The sequence below is a fragment of the Aristolochia californica genome, unplaced genomic scaffold, assembly GCF_029961685.1.
Source record: "Aristolochia californica isolate CCGP_79_NKW_82.1479 unplaced genomic scaffold, dmAriCali1.0.hap1 SCAF_14, whole genome shotgun sequence".
Classification (NCBI taxonomy): domain Eukaryota; kingdom Viridiplantae; phylum Streptophyta; class Magnoliopsida; order Piperales; family Aristolochiaceae; genus Aristolochia; species Aristolochia californica.
In genome coordinates, this window is record NW_027181815.1 from 3,885,951 (window position 1) to 3,901,975 (window position 16,025).

Genomic DNA, 16,025 nt, shown 5'->3' on the forward strand with positions numbered 1-16,025 from the left:
ATTTCAGTGGCAGAACTTCTGCTGGTGAAAATATTGTTGATAAAGCTTCCCAACTACCGAAAACAACATCGATAAAGTTCGTAGAAAGGATTACGGCAGCAAAAATTAAGATGCTGTACTATACTTTCAAACTCTGATAATAGAGATATTTATTCTAGTAGAAGTGTAAATTTTTTGCTGACGAAGAGAAGACTCACTCCATCAACAGAAGCACTTAAATATAAAAATAATGAAATTGATTAGAAAAAGGCTCACGTCTACCGACAGAAAATTAGATACTAAAATTTAAAATAATACTAAAATAACATAAAATCATATTTAAAATAAATTATTATTAAATTGACAAGTTTATTAAAAATAAAATTGTTTGAGTCATAGATTTTTGAATTATACACAAAAATTGATACAAAATACAAAAAAAAAAATCTATAAGGGTGGATCCTATGAGTTTCTATCTCCTCGTGGGTCTCTCCCATCCAGGTAAGGGTGACATCGAGTCGAGCCAAGCTCACACCTGCATATATTCAAGTTGGGTTTGATCTAAATATTTCGAACTTGAACTTAACCTAAAGAGAAGAGAAAACTGGAGATCCAAAGACTTAACAAGGAATTAGACCACAAAATAGAAGACTGACAGAAAAAATTATTCCACATAAAAGAAACTCAATGAAATAAACTTTAATAGTAAGAAAACAAAATCAATTTCGAGGAGGATCAGAAGTTTGAATCGAATTGTCATGATGATCGATAAGGTATCTCAAGAGGATTTTTGACAAGCCAAGTGAAGGAAGGAAAAGAAGACAAGGTTATAAAAGATCTAAGACCAAGGAAGTGAAAATTGTGCCTCTCTATCGACTCTCTTTGTTTAATCTATCACACCAAGCTCTATTCAAAGAGTGAAATCGAAAAGTGAGAAATCAGAAAGAGAATATAACTCAAAGTGGTCAAAGATAAATGGGCAAGGATGATATCAATTGGTTTTGTGACTTCCGTTGGCAACACTTGAGTCAACAATTCTCAAGTCGTCGGCAATGCCCAAATCGGTTAGAGCGGCGAAGAAATTACAGATGCTTGAAGAAATTACAAACGCCTAAGTTTAAAAAAGTTCACAATTCGTATTTGGGGCAGAGAATAATGTTGAAGGAAATCAAGCTTACTTGTGATTTCCTTCGGCAACACCCAAATATGCAAGAGTGCCAAAAAATTGTGGACGTTGGAAGATGTATGGTAGGAGGAATCGATTTTCTGTAGCCAAAGAGGAGGTGTCGTGGCCTGGCTGCCCTATCATTCTGTCAAAACTCAAAACACCTCCTCTGCTCTGGATATGTTGAAGCGGAAGACATTTAACTCCCCGAATGAATTGCCCTCATGACTCCCACTCGTTTAAGTAAACGAGTTGGCGGGCGAACTTGTGAACCGAATTGTTGCTCATTCGAGTTTGACTTGTTTATTTAAATAAACCCAAAACCCGACTTGAATTTGATTCAAGATTGGGTTTATTCAAACCGACCCGAGCAAGCGCCAAGCCGAGCTCGAGGTATTCGCAAACCAGCTCAGTTCGATGCCACCCCTACATCCAAATCGGCACATCCTCATCTCTGAGCTTAATTTAAGCCAGGTCTAATCTAGTTTGGTGATTATATAAGAAAACACATATCATTGAATCATGTAGGGCCATCAGGCATTAAAAAATACAACATTAAAAATCCACGATTGATAAACCAAAATGGTGGAGCTTAATTGAAATAGATTGGAACCAGGATTTTGAATGGATATTACAATTCTGGATATAAAAACGCATTTTGGAAAATATAAATTATATTTTCACTCCCAGTAATCCATGACAATTTTCTCTCGTTTCAGCAAATCCAGGTGCAGCTGGAATCCTGTATACATCGTAAACAATTCAAGTTTTATGAATTGTATGATTGCGCTGTTTCAGCATATCTGAACGCCGCCGAAACCGGGTATATGCCGTACGAGAAAAGCCACTGGCCCCAAGTGGAACCTTTCTATCATTCGATCCAGGGTCCCACTCAGAGACCAATGCTTCTGCCGCTGCAACCCGGTTTCAGAATATCTTCCATTAAATCGTTTCTCTCTTTCTCAATTTCATTTTCCTCAAAAACCCTTCCGTTGCTCCTCTGCGCGGTTTTTACTCTGTAAATTGTACTTTCGAATCACGGAGCTAGAGCTCCAGGTGGAAACTCTCGGAGATCCAACTATGGCGGCCTCCGTTGTAACTGTTGGTGGTAAAGGTTCTTCACTTTCGTCAACCTCCGTTTACGCCGTCGCTAATGCGCTTGCCGAAGTTGAGATCGACTCGTCGATCCTGGAAAAGCTCTCACAGTCGCAATCGAAGAAACATCCTTATCTTGGTTGTTCAATTAAGTACTGGTCACCGTCAGGTTCGATCTTACTGACCCAAGAGGAATCCCGTGCTGCTCTACTTGTCCTATTGAACAAGCTTCTCCTCGTCGATTCTGGCATTCGTACTGACCTGCCTCTGTTAATTCAGAAATGCCTAAATGAGGCGTCGGAGACCATTGGTATGGCTTCCATTTTCAATGATATTGCGGCTACGACGGCAGAAAAATCAGTTGTTGAAGCATCTCTGGCTGACTTGGGCGGAATTTTAGCTCTCATTGATTGTTCTGCCTCAGCGCTTGTTCCAGTCATTGACGCTGTTGCTGCATTGTCTTGTGAGGCCATCAATGCTGACCCAAGGGCATTTGATTTGCCGGTCTCGGGCGACGGTTTTTCAATAAAAGATCAAACGGATGTGGCGAGTGACATGAGAGATTTGCTGTTCGGATCCAAATTTGTTGGCCATAACACTAAGGACGTGGTTACTGAGATTCCAGAGCTTCACGGAGACTTTAGGAGTGCTGTGAGATCAGTGCACGCTCGAGCTCGAGCAGTGTTAAATTCAAAGGTCAGTGGAAAGGGGCAGTCGTTGGTGGCTGCTGTATCACCTCTCACGTGGGCGATACGTGCGGTTGGTGAAATTAGTTTGCGACGCGCCAAAATGACAGTTGATGGATTGGACGAGCTGCAGAAGGCTCAGGTCTCTGAGCTGCTAGAGAAGAATTCTGTTCCTTACTTTGAAGAAATCAAGAAAGGGCTGGATACTGTGACGGCAAAAGCTAATTCAATGGAGCTTACTTTCGTTCTGCATGAGATATACGTCTTTTTGCTCACATTAAGAAATGTTCTTGCTTGGGAGGCTGCAATTGCGTTATATGCTTTTGAGCTAAATGATGAATTGTGTGGGAACAATGAGAATGTGGAAAAGAACATGAAGATCAGAATGATAAGAAAAACGAGAAGAAAAATGTGAAGAAGAATGAGAATAAGAAGAAGGTCTTGGGAAAGGGCACTACTATCATAAGACAATTTTTGAAAGATGTGCTTCTAATCAAGAGCAAAATAGCTCATGATAATCAGCTGGTCCTCGTAGACTGGGCAACCAGACTCTCTTCTCTTTTTGCTCCTGTAGACCCTGAACTCACTGTTCTCTCAAATATCATCAAAGAAGTAGTTGAAAGCAATGAAGTAAGGAGACTTCCTAAAATTCCCAAGGTGAAAACTGCATCATGTCATTTTTCTTTGCTAATTATCAGTGCTTAAGCGTGTGGTGCTTGAGTGGTATTTATTTAGGTCACTCATTACCACTATTTTTTTTCTACCCCACAATCTATCACTTTTTGTTAACCTCTGGGAGCTTTATGCATTTCTTAGGGTACTCGAGATTTTGGAAAGGAACAAATGGCCATTAGAGAGAGAGCATTTTCAATAATTGTTGGTGTATTTAAGAGGCATGGAGGCACAGCTCTGGATACTCCTGTCTTCGAATTGAGAGAAACTCTAATGGGAAAATATGGAGAAGACTCCAAGCTGATATATGATCTTGCGGACCAGGTATGTACAAAATGTACAGGTCGCTGTTTTTTATATTTATTTGCAAGAGTAATTTGCTGAAAGATCCTGCATTTTTTTATCTTAAAAAAAGAATTGGTTAAAGTGAATTTTAAAGAAAAAGAATTGCCCAAGTAACCATTGTGAAATTGCCCGAGTGACTTTCTATTTTAAGCATAAAAGTGAGTAGGCGAGAAAACAGCAAAAGGGTATGATTTCACTTATTGGAGAAAATTTTTACTTGAATTGAGGTGTCTTGATGCCATCTCTTGCCTCAACCTTAGGTTTGACTTCCAAGATTAGTTGCCCCCCACTATCTATTGCATTTGTTATGTGCCTCGTTTCCTATGCAATTTACTTTCTCTGTGCACTAATCTTAATAAGTTTGTAAAAAACACCATAAAAGGTTGTGAAAGAAGGACAACTTCTCAATCTCTTGCGATGGATCTGAAACTTTGTTATGAAAGAAGAAAGTCTTTTCTGTTTCAAAAAAAAGAAAGAAGAAAGTCTTCAAAGAATCCTAAACCGTAATAAGAGAACAAGATTTGTCGTATACTGAATGCCAAAACAAAGTAAGTAACTCAGTAAAGAGAAACCTATGCTCTATAAGAAAAATCATTAACTGAAAGTAGAATAACATAATTCAGCTGGTTTAACTTGCATTGTTGAGTTTTGTCTTCAAACATAAATTTTAAGATCTCATTTAGTCCCCAAAGCTCCTGATTTTGGATGGCATTGCCAATACTTTGATTGGTGGGACAAAGGAGATTGTTGGGCTCCTCTTTGTCCTTCCATCTTTCAGATCTGGATCAAGTTCTTTTATGAGTCTTGTTTTCACCAATTTTATATACTTTTCTTTCCAAATTTTCATAAAATCAGTTACATCCAGCTTCTCATCATTTATTCAGGGCATACTCAAAATTTTCTGGCAATTCCTTTAACCAGCTGAGGTCTCTACTATAGCTGAAAATCACAGTAAAGAGATTATATGAATGATATTTATAGTTTCTTTTGTATTTTAGTGAATGTTTTGTTACAGCTGCTCCACTGCTTTGAGAACAACTGAACATGAAACTAGGGAATAATTTCCAAAATCTAGTATATTTGGTTGCATTACTCTTTTAGCCACCTCTGTCTTTGAAGAACCAAACCTTTTTGATTGATGTTCTGGACTGTTTCTCTCTCTCTCTCTCTCTCTCTCTCTCTCTCTCTCTCTCTCTATTATATATATATATATGCTTATAAAGTTACTTTGAAACTGTTGATTGGGAAAAAGTCTCATATTGAAAAGTGTTAAGAAAAATTATTCAATTATAAACTAGTTATTTTGAGATGGAACCAGGTTTAACCCAATAGTGGTATCAGATCAGGTTGCATATGAGGGCCGAGGCCCAATGTGTACTTCTCAGGCTATTTGTGTTGTGTGAGGTCCATGAGGTGAGAGACAGGTTTTTTATGTTATGGACATGTTGTAAGCCCGTTATGTGTAAGCCTGGAGGTTAGGGAGAGTTTTGAGTTGGAAAATTTCCACATTGAGAAGTATTAAGAAAGATTATTTAATTATAAAGTTAAGTAATAGGCCTCCTAAGTGGTTTAGTCATTTTGGGATAGAATTGATCTCAACCCAATTGAAACATTGATTGGCTTCTTGTCAAATGCTTCAAACACTTTCGTCGTGTATGCAGGGTGGTGAAATTTGTTCTTTGCGATACGATCTTACAGTTCCATTTGCACGATACCTAGCCATGAATAAAACCAACTTGCTGAAAAGGTATCAAATTGCTAAAGTATACAGAAGGGATAACCCGTCTAAAGGGAGGTACCGTGAATTCTATCAGTGTGACTTCGATATTGCTGGTAAATGTGATTGGATGGAAGCTGATTTTGAGGTGATTAAAGTGTTGACAGAGCTACTAGACGAATTGAACATTGGTGATTATGAGGTATTGCTCTTTCTTACATTAAATTGTTGATAGTTCTAATGTCTGGCTTATCAGCTAAGTTAGTTCCTCTTTTTCTGTTTAATTTTTTCATGAAGATACCCCCTGTTTTACAATTTTAGATAAAGTTGAATCATCGGAAACTGTTAGATGGGATGTTTGCTATCTGTGGAGTTCCAGATGAAAAGTTTAGGACTGTCTGCTCCAGTATCGATAAGTTGGACAAACTATCATTTGAACAAGTCAAGGGGGAATTGGTAAGAGTTTTATTTTTTATTTATTTTTAATGAAGAGTTTTATTTATTTCTTCTTCCCGAGATACATATTTTATTGTTCGTTTCTTCTGTGTGGGTTCACTGCCTGATAGACATGCCTGATAACTTAGTATGTTCAGAAAGACAGGAAGGTTCATTATATTTGTAATCTTTTTCAATAAGTTTACTAAACTGCATTTTTTTTAAAGAAGATGGGAAAAGGAATTCATTAAGCAGTCATAGAGGTGACAATGTACAAGACATTCAAAACAGCCCATACTACTGAAAGAAAAGATTCTGATCCCATTGATTTGCTGGAAGTGTACTACAGAAAGAAAGAAAAAGTTGAGGGAAAAAAAGAAATCGAAGGAAGATTCTGATCCAATCCTTCATTCAAACCTTTTTTTCAGTCAGTTAACGATAACTCTAATCAAATGCATATCGAAGATTCTCATGTGTTCGATTTCCCCACTTCTGATCCCATCCAAGTAACAAAAGAGCTTCTGTTCTCGATGATTGAAAAAAATTGTACATGTGTTTGCTCTGCCTTCCATGTTGGTTTTGCTAATGTGTATCTTAAATCTTTTCAATCGGTCATCTAAGGATATGCAGATCCTCATCCATCAGCTTTAATTTTTTAAAATTTGTAAACTTTATTTGTTTCTTACTGAGTAGATGTCTAGAATCTGGATGCTCATCTTTTTTTATAGCATTATTTATTATTATATCTTATGGCACACTGTTAATCATTTTTTTTTCATTTGTCTTGGTAAGGCAATTGTTTTGTCTAATGTTTGATGTATGTCTTTTTGTTTAGATTAATGATAAAAGCTTAGCTGTTGAAACAGCGGAGCTGATTGGTTCTTTTGTTGAAAAAAGAGGGCCTCCACTTGAGATTCTGTCTGATTTAAGACAAGATGGCAGCCTTTTTATGGAAAATGAGGGATCTGTCAAAGCATTAAAGGAATTGGGCATCTTATTTGGAGCGCTGGAGAGTTCAAGCTGTATAGACAAAGTGACATTTGACTTGAGCCTTGCAAGAGGTCTCGGTTATTATACTGGAGTTATATTTGAAGCTGTTTTCAAAGGTACAACACAGGTAAATAGCTTTTCTCCATATCTCAGACTGCTGATATTGGAAAGTTAATGATCAGTATGTATTTATTTATTTATTTTTGAAAAGCGAGAGTAACTTTATTGAGAGAGAGAAGGGGGGTGGGGGTATGTAAGAATAATAATTTTTTCTCTATTAATTAAGGAATAGTCCCACATGGATTACTGAGTACAAAGATCTTGAGTTTATTATTTGGGAAAGAGGTTGCCTAAGCTGACTAGTTATTTTGTGATGGGTCTTGGACCCAACTTAACAAGGTATCAGAGCAGGTACTCATATGAGGGTCTACACCTAAATTATCTACTTGTAGAGCCACAAAAGGGTCTACACCTAAATTATCCACTTGTAGAGCCACAAAAGGGTCTACACTTAAATTATCCACTTGTAGAGCCACAAAAGAGCCCCTACACCTAAATTATCTACTTGTAGAGCCACAAAAGAGGGCCTACACGTGATGGGGAGTATTAAGGAATAGTCCCATATGGATTAGCGAGTATAAAGATCTTGATTTTATTAGTTAGGAAAAAGGCTTTCTAAGTTGGCTAGTCATTTTGAGATGGGCCTTGGACCCAACTTAACATGGTATTAGAGCGGGTACTTGTTTATGGGTCTACACCTAAATTATTTACTTATAGAGCCACAAAAGAGGGTTTACATGTGAGGGGGAGTATTAAGGAATAGTCTTACATGGATTAGTGAGTACAAAGATTTTGAGTTTATTAGTTGGGAAAAAGGCTTCCTAAGTTGACTAGTCATTTTGGGCCTTTGAGCCAACTTAACAATATTAATTATTTTTTCTCTGTTAAAAATTATGTTATGGTTGAAAGGCAGTTCGACCTTTTTGAAGTAGTTTCACTTGATTCTACCACTTTAATATGTTGATGCTCTCGTTGAATTCCAAACTTTGGGAATTCGTGAATCTCTAAGTGTCTATATCTGGCTTTCCTAGTATTTTCATGGCTGAACATGTATCAAAGGGCTCAAAATGATACTTGAGTGCAATCTAGTTTAGTAACAAAAGGTGATTGTATGTGGTAGAAGTTTGACATTGCATTCAAATATGTGGTTTGTGGTGGCATCAAAATTATAGGCACAGCTCGTGTCTGTTTTCTTCATGACCTGACTATAAAGGAGAGACCAGGGGTTTCTTGACACTTTTTGATGAAACTGAAGAGCTATATAGTCACTGCTACTTTTACTTGATTCTGAGTAGCTATTATCACTCAAGTAAAATATGTTTAACACTGAAGCTATGTTGGTTTCAAGTTAGAAACATTGGAACTTTTTTTGTATTGACAATCCGAAAGAAAAAATGAACTAGCAAAATCTCATATCTTATGTTTTCTTCAATATTGATGTGTGTGTGGGTCCCAGTCTGTCAATAGCAGTTCATTACTCTCTCTGCCAGATGCTATTTTCATTTTGGAATATATGATTTTTCTGCCCCACCTCAGTGCATAGTTAACTCTGGTGTGGTTTAGATGCATATATCTAACCTGGTCTATGCCATTAGGTTGGTTCTATTGCAGCAGGAGGGCGCTATGACAATCTTGTAAAGATGTTTGGTGCGAAGGAAGAAGTTCCAGCTGTTGGTATCAGCCTTGGGATTGAGCGAGTGTTTACTATTATGGAGGAACAGCTCGCAAAAGACAACAGCCAGGTGAGAGATTTTGATGATTATGCAGTTATGATTAGGGTGGAGTTCTGGAAGCAACCATATTCAAGAAACCCATGATCTTCTTTTGAAGGCCAAAGATTTTACTTTTTCCTACTTTTTCATTTCCTGTCAAAAGTGAAAATTAGAATACTTTCTGTTTTCAATATTAGAAGAATAGTCCTCCTATGCAAATCGTGCTAGGCATTTTTAGCACTTGGATACAGCAATATTGTATTTTCTTGCATGCAATGTGTATGGATGTTTTATAAATGACTCTGCAACCTGCAGGTCAGAAGCATGGCTTTTTTTAGTGCAATATTATTACAAGAACCTCTTTCAGAAAAAAGAAAAAATGCAAGATTTTGTTTTCCTGTGCAACCTAGCATTTTATTACTTACAGTTTGCCTTAAAGAAAAAAACTTGGGACAAGCAGAAAAACAGTATGAAGTTCGGTTTGCCTCGAAAAACTTAATAGTTCTAGTAACTCAGTATGGGCATGGCAGTAGTTATTGGACATTGGTGACCTTAAGATGGTACGACAGTATGATTTTTTCTTCATGAAACCATTTTTCATTTGTATGTTTTTGCTTGTGTTGAAGTTTGATTTTCCCTTGGCCTTGTGGTTAAGTCCTTTTTTCAGATAATTCAAAAAGTTTTATTTATGCAAGAGATTATAGTCTTATAAGCCATCTGATGATACGTTATTTTCATGACATCGGCTTTTCCTTCTCATCCGCCTTATGATGCAGCTGCTATCTTCTCTCGCTTCCAGAGCTATTGAGCTGTGTTTTGTGATACCATGAACCTGACTGTAAACATAATTCAATTGACATGCCAATTAACTTGATGTTTTGTGCTAGTTGCTAACACAAAAGATTTGTTTTACCCTTCTAAAAAATTCCTTCTTTTATCAAATTTTCTTGAATAGACCTTGTATCTGATCGTTGGCTACTCTTTTCCAGGCAATTCGAGCCACTGAAACACTAGTGCTGGTTGTTTTTGTTGGGAAGAAAGGGGACGAATTGACCAGCCATGCTGCCAAACTAGTGAGCGAGCTGTGGAAAGTCCATATAAAATCCGAATATGCTATCACCAACAAAGTGATGAAGCAGATCGACCGTGCCAAACAATCTTGTATCCCATTTATGGTCATTGTGGGTGAGACTGAACTGCGTGACGGTTGCAAATGTAAAAGAAATTGCAGTTAATAAAGAGGAGGTTGTACCCCGTGTTCAACTTGTCCAGGAGTTGCAGAGGAGGTTAAATCGTATGCAATCACAATCTAACTTGTTGTTCTAGCGTATCAACATCCATTTCCGATGGAAAATTATCTGCAGCCCGAATCACTTGGATGATCTATTTTTTTGTCTAATGGCCATAGTTTTCCGTCTCTTTCAGATTAGTTGGAGGCAAAATTAATTGGAGGTCTGTTGTTTGTGTATCAATTGTGGAGGGGATTGTTTTCTCCCTCTCCCCTTCTCTTTTGTAACTTCAAAGTTGGATAAGGGGATTCTTTACTGGTTCTCTTTTTTTTCCTCCTGTCGAGGGGATTGTTTACTGGTTTGAACTCAAACATTGACGCATACGTTTCCTGATTCAATTTGTACAGGCCTGTGGAAAGTCGACTTCAGTTACTAGGATCGACAAACTTGATCCTAACGATCTGGGGCGGCTTGGGTGTATTAGTTTTTTTACATGTGACTGGCACCTTGAATTTAATAAATGTATTTTTCCTGTTTTATAAATATTTTAATTTTAATTTTCAAAAAAAAATCTTTTTGTGTTTCTCTCTTCTTTCCTGTTGGCACTAGGAAAGCTTCAATAACATGGCCTTGAATCACCATAACAGAAAAAAAAATGTTAAAAAATTAAATGAATATTCTTTTATTTGGGATGAGAATACCCCTAATTTTGGTGTGATTTGACTATTATTTTTTAACCTAATCACCCCTTCTGAACCAAGACACAAAAGAAAGAACAAGATTCTTCAATCCTTTAGGCTTTCAAATAGGTTCAAAAAGAGAGAATTGGTAGAATGTGGATATTACAACTCCTTTTGCCCCTCTTAGTCTTCTATGAACTCTAGTAAGCAATACTAATGTTTAGAATAAAATTTAATTATTAGGAGAAACCTTAACTAATTAGAGTTTAAGTTTGACCGTGTAATTGAGACTAGAAAAAAATTCCAAATTAGAGTGATAAGCAAGGGCCAAACGCCCTATTGACCCAGAATCATTGTTAAAGAATAATCTCACATAGATTAGTGAATATAATGATCTTGAGTTTATTAGTTGAAAAAAAAACTTCTTAAATCGGCTAGTTATTTTGGGATAAGCTTTGGACCCGACTTTCTCCTAGTTCAGTTTAGCTTATAGGTGACACCATAGTAGTGATAGAAAAAAAAAATTCCTTTGTTCGGTCAAGAAAAAAATAAGAAAATTTGAGAAATACCCTGCTATTTATTTATTTATTTATTGGGATGGACAAGAATAGAGATGACAAGAATGATACAGGCCCAAGCCACTCCTTGTCCTGTCGCTCTGCCGATAATAATGGAAGCCAGGAATTTCCATTGCTTTTTATTGTGGCATGCAGCATCTAAGTCATTTTCCAACGGTCCACCTCATTTATGTTATATAACTAAATCAAAGGTCCTCACTTTCCCTGCTCCACAAGATAAAATGCTGATTTTTTGTTGGAGGAAACTGACCCCTGGGAGACAAAAGGATGCCTTGCACGCTTCATTTTATCGATTTTATCCTTCTTCTTCGTCTGTTTTATCCATATATTCTCAGATATTTCTTGTTTTCACATCCCAATTTCACAATTATCTGCTCCGATTTGATTCTTTCACTTGAGATATACATTTTCGTTTTGTTGCTTGTGATGGATCCTAAGCTTAAATAGGCCTCCGGCCACCAGCGTTCTCATCCCCTTCTACTCTTTCTACTTTTGTACAAAGCTAAAGATCTCCATTTTTAATTTCTTCTTCTGGCTTTTTAGTGATGGCCGCACTGGACGCCTTCTCCTCTTCCCTCTTCACCAGTTTACCAAGCCTTTCTCCTCCTAGCAGAAGGGTGCATACTGATATCCCAACCAAAATCTCTGCTGTCAAGATAGACGATAAACGCACCCAGCAGAGCCCAAAAGAGTCACTGCCCATAAGACCCTCGTCGTCTTCTTCGACGGCTGCAGCGAAACCGGAGGGGCTCGAAAATCGGGCTAAGTCCCGTCCTTCCGGCTTGATTATTAAGAACATCGAGAGGAAGAAGACGACTCTGACTCAGCCACGTCCGCAGGCTTTCTCCATCCCGACCATCGTCTGTAATGCGTTTGATGACATTATCAACAACTTCGTTGATCCCCCGATCCGACCAAGCGTCAACCCAAAACACGTCTTGTCAGAGAATTTTGCGCCTGTCGACGAGTTGCCGCCGACGGAGTGCTTGGAGGTGGAGGGGGAGCTTCCACCCTGCTTGGATGGAGCGTACATCCGCAATGGCCCCAATCCCAGATACCTCCCTCGCGGACCTTACCACCTCTTTGACGGAGATGGGATGCTCCATTCGCTGCGCATATCCGGGGGGCGCGCCACTCTTTGTAGCCGCTACGTGAGAACCTTCAAATATATGGCGGAGGAGAAGGCCGGTTGTGCCGTCTACCCAAACGTCTTTTCTGCTTTCCACGGCTATGGAGGCATCGCCCGTGGCGCCGTCGCGGCGGCTAGGGCTCTGTCCGGGCAGTTCAATCCGTTGCAAGGCGTCGGCTTGGCCAACACCAGTGTCGTCTTATTTGGGAATAGGCTTTACGCGCTCGGAGAGTCGGACCTTCCTTACGAGATGCGAGTGAGCTCTGACGGCGAGGTGCACACGGTCGGGCGATGTGATTTCGACGGTAAGCTCTTCATGGGCATGACGGCTCATCCCAAGGTGGATCCCGACTCCGGCGAGGTGTTCGCGTTCCGTTACGGTCCGGTGCCGCCGTATCTCACCTATTTCCGGTTCAACGCCGACGGTATCAAACAGCCGGACGTGCCCATTTTCTCCCTTGGCCAGCCCTCCATGATCCACGACTTCGCCATCACAAAACGCTTCGCCGTTTTCGTGGACATGCAGATTGTCATGAACCCTTTGGAGATGATTCTGGGCAACGGATCACCGGTGGGGGCGGATCCCACGAAGGTCCCAAGAATTGGAATCATCCCCAGGTACGCCGAGGACGAATCGGAGATGCGGTGGTTCGAGGTCCCGGGCTTCAACATGATGCACGCCGTCAACGCCTGGGACGAGGAGGGAGGCGACGCCGTCGTGCTCATAGCCCCCAATCTCGTCTCCGTCGAGCACACACTCGAGAGAATGCACCTCCTCCACTGCATGGTGGAGAAGGTCCGGATCGACTTGAAGACAGGCCTGGTGAAGAGAACCCCCGTCGCCGCTGACAATCTGGAGTTCGGCATCATCAACCCCTCCTACACGGCGAAGAAGAACAGGTACTCGTACATGGCGGTCGGAAATCCCTTCCCCAAAGCTTCGGGGTTGGTTAAACTAGACCTAGAAGCGGGGAGAGGAGACTGCACTGTCGCGAGAAGAGAGTACGGCGAGGGATGCTACGGTGGGGAGGTCTTCTTCGTGGCGAGGAATCCCGAAGACGAGAAAGCGGAGGAGGATGACGGGTATATCGTGAGCTACGTGCATGACAACGAGAAGCCGGGGGGAGGGGAATCGAGGTTTCTGGTAATGGACGCCAGGTCGCCGACGCTGGAGATCGTGGCATCGGTCAAGCTACCGGCGAGAGTCCCGTACGGGTTCCACGGGCTATTCGTCCGCGAAAGCGATCTCGAAAAGCAGCTTCAGTGGCTCAAATAACTTTTTAATTTAAGGCCCTTAGAAGTTGATGGACCCATTAAAGTGTTTTTAAATGTAGACCGAGGAGATAGGAGACAGGAGATAGGAGATAGGTAAGGATTCTCTTCGACCTCTAGAAAAAAGAAAAAAAAAAAAGAGAAAAAAGGTAGGAGATAGGAGATAGGTAAGGATTCTCTTGAACCACTAGAAAAGAAAAGAAAAAAAAGAAAAAAATGTTTTTTTTTCTGACCTAAAAAAGTAATAAACATAAAAACCCGAACAGGACCTCGATCCCTGATCCCAAAACCCAAACCCGAAAAAATTCAAAACATCAACCCGATCACCATCCCTACAACCTTGTCCCCCATGCTCTTGTAAATCCAACTTAAACTTAACCCATCCTCGAACCGTCCCTGTAAACCTAGCCCATTAATATATTCATACGAATAACATATGTAATAAGAAGAAATTTATTCAATAAACATCAACACATTCATAGGAATAACATATGTAATAAGAAGATATCTACTTAATAAAATCTCTTAAACATCAATTGTTTAATCAAGTCACTTCATCATAAAGTAAGTTAACTAAAGTACTCAAAATTGTCAGGACAACATTACTCAAAATTGTTTGAATTACTCAATTTTTAAAGTAAGACAATTAATTATCCATTTTCATCATCAACTACATTAGTCGATCTTTAGGAGGGTGCCCCATAAAAGCAACTGCTCTAATAGAACTCTCAACAAGAAAGTCATATGCTTTCATCATGGCATGTTCATCAAATTCTGGAATCTTCATCACTTCATTGTACAACTCACGTGCTTGAGATGTTTGAATGTTTTCTAATGAAATAGAAGTTGCAAGTTCATCAATACTCCCTTGATTGATTTAAGATATTCTTCTAAGACATAAAAAACCTGTCGTTTTTTCACTTTACCTTACTAGTTCTAAATGAAGTAGACGTTCTAGGAATTGTTGCCTCTTGAGTAGGAGAATTTGCGGTATCTTCCACTTCATTAGTACCATCTTCAAGGGAAATAAAACTATCTCCCAAATTTGATATGCTAGGCCCCTTATCCAAATTCATTTGCCTCTCTTTGGTTGTAGTACCACTAGACTTAGTTGCACGATCTTTCCCAAAGAAAATATGTAAGTAATCATAATTCAAAACAGGCTTATATTGATATTTTTTTTGCATTTGGATGAGCCTACACATTTAACAGAATATAAACAAAGTTAGTATACAATATCCGCCTGAGTTTGAATTGGATAATTAGGCTCTGTCTTCAAAATGGGAAATCTTTTCTATGATTAAACATCTCTTCAAAATTCTCAGCACCACGAACTAAATACTCCTTAATGTGATAGTGTTTGCCTCGACATGGTGTAAGAAAGCCAGTTCTCAACATAAACCCTACATCCACTACATAATATTTACTGGTGGGCAAAAATGTTATGTTATTACAATTAAATTTATAAAAATAATTATTTTTATAGCTCAGAGATTACATTTAAGTACAATCAATTTGTCTACTTCTCTTATCAATGCATTATTCAAAATCCTTGAATCGGATGCAAACCCTCCCAACTAGCCAAAACATATGTGAATTTCATATCAAATATGCATGCAGCCAACACATTGTGTTAGATGCTCCTTTCGTCCTCGATATCTTGATACATCATCTACTAACACTTGTACACGAATATGTGTTCCATCAATAACTCCTACACAATCCTTAAAGTATGGCCAATACTTAATGTTGTTTTTAATTTTTGGGGAAACTTTTAATCCATCAGGTTGTTTGAAAAAAATGTCTTCCAAAGATATGATTGTTTGAAGGACTTGATGGAAGTGATGACTAACTGTTTCTTTAGAAAGAAAGAAATGGAATTTTACTAAACAATTCTACCAATTATGGCCAACAATATAGAGAAACTTTGTCACTTTCTCCTCTACGATACTATACACAGTATCTTTAAGACGACCGGTTTTCCTTAAGATGTTAACAAATCTTCCAAATGCATCGACCCCCATGCGCAGTTGCTCTCGACAATCTGTCATTTGAATAGGTAAGCCGCTCCATTAGCATTCTTCTCCCACTATTACTTCCCTCCAAGTTTGGTTTATCGATAATTTTTTTATAATACCATACTACTACACGCCATTCAACATATGCCACACTAGCGGCTTCATAAACTACAACAACTTTTTTTTATACTCATGTTATCTTTACTATTCATCCTTTAGCAAATGAAAGAACAAAATACAATCATGTATTAGAAAAAGGTACC

At 38.9% G+C, this 16,025-nt stretch overlaps 2 protein-coding genes across 2 annotated transcripts; both read left to right on the forward strand.

Annotated features, from left to right (window-relative positions):
- Positions 1–2,197: 2,197 nt before the first annotated feature.
- Positions 2,198–10,583, forward strand: LOC137950462 (histidine--tRNA ligase, cytoplasmic-like). The gene is given in 9 exon segments (XM_068796941.1): positions 2,198–3,286; positions 3,331–3,582; positions 3,742–3,921; positions 5,604–5,861; positions 5,981–6,115; positions 6,930–7,211; positions 8,740–8,886; positions 9,846–10,063; positions 10,065–10,583. Coding segments are annotated over 9 exon segments (2,652 nt in total). The 5' UTR covers positions 2,198–2,224; the 3' UTR covers positions 10,183–10,583.
- Positions 10,584–11,888: 1,305 nt separating this feature from the next.
- Positions 11,889–13,821, forward strand: LOC137950246 (probable carotenoid cleavage dioxygenase 4, chloroplastic). The gene has a single exon (XM_068796632.1). The coding sequence runs from the start codon at positions 11,889–11,891 to the stop codon at positions 13,746–13,748; it is 1,860 nt and encodes a 619-aa protein (XP_068652733.1). The 3' UTR covers positions 13,749–13,821.
- The last annotated feature ends 2,204 nt before the right edge of the window (positions 13,822–16,025 follow it).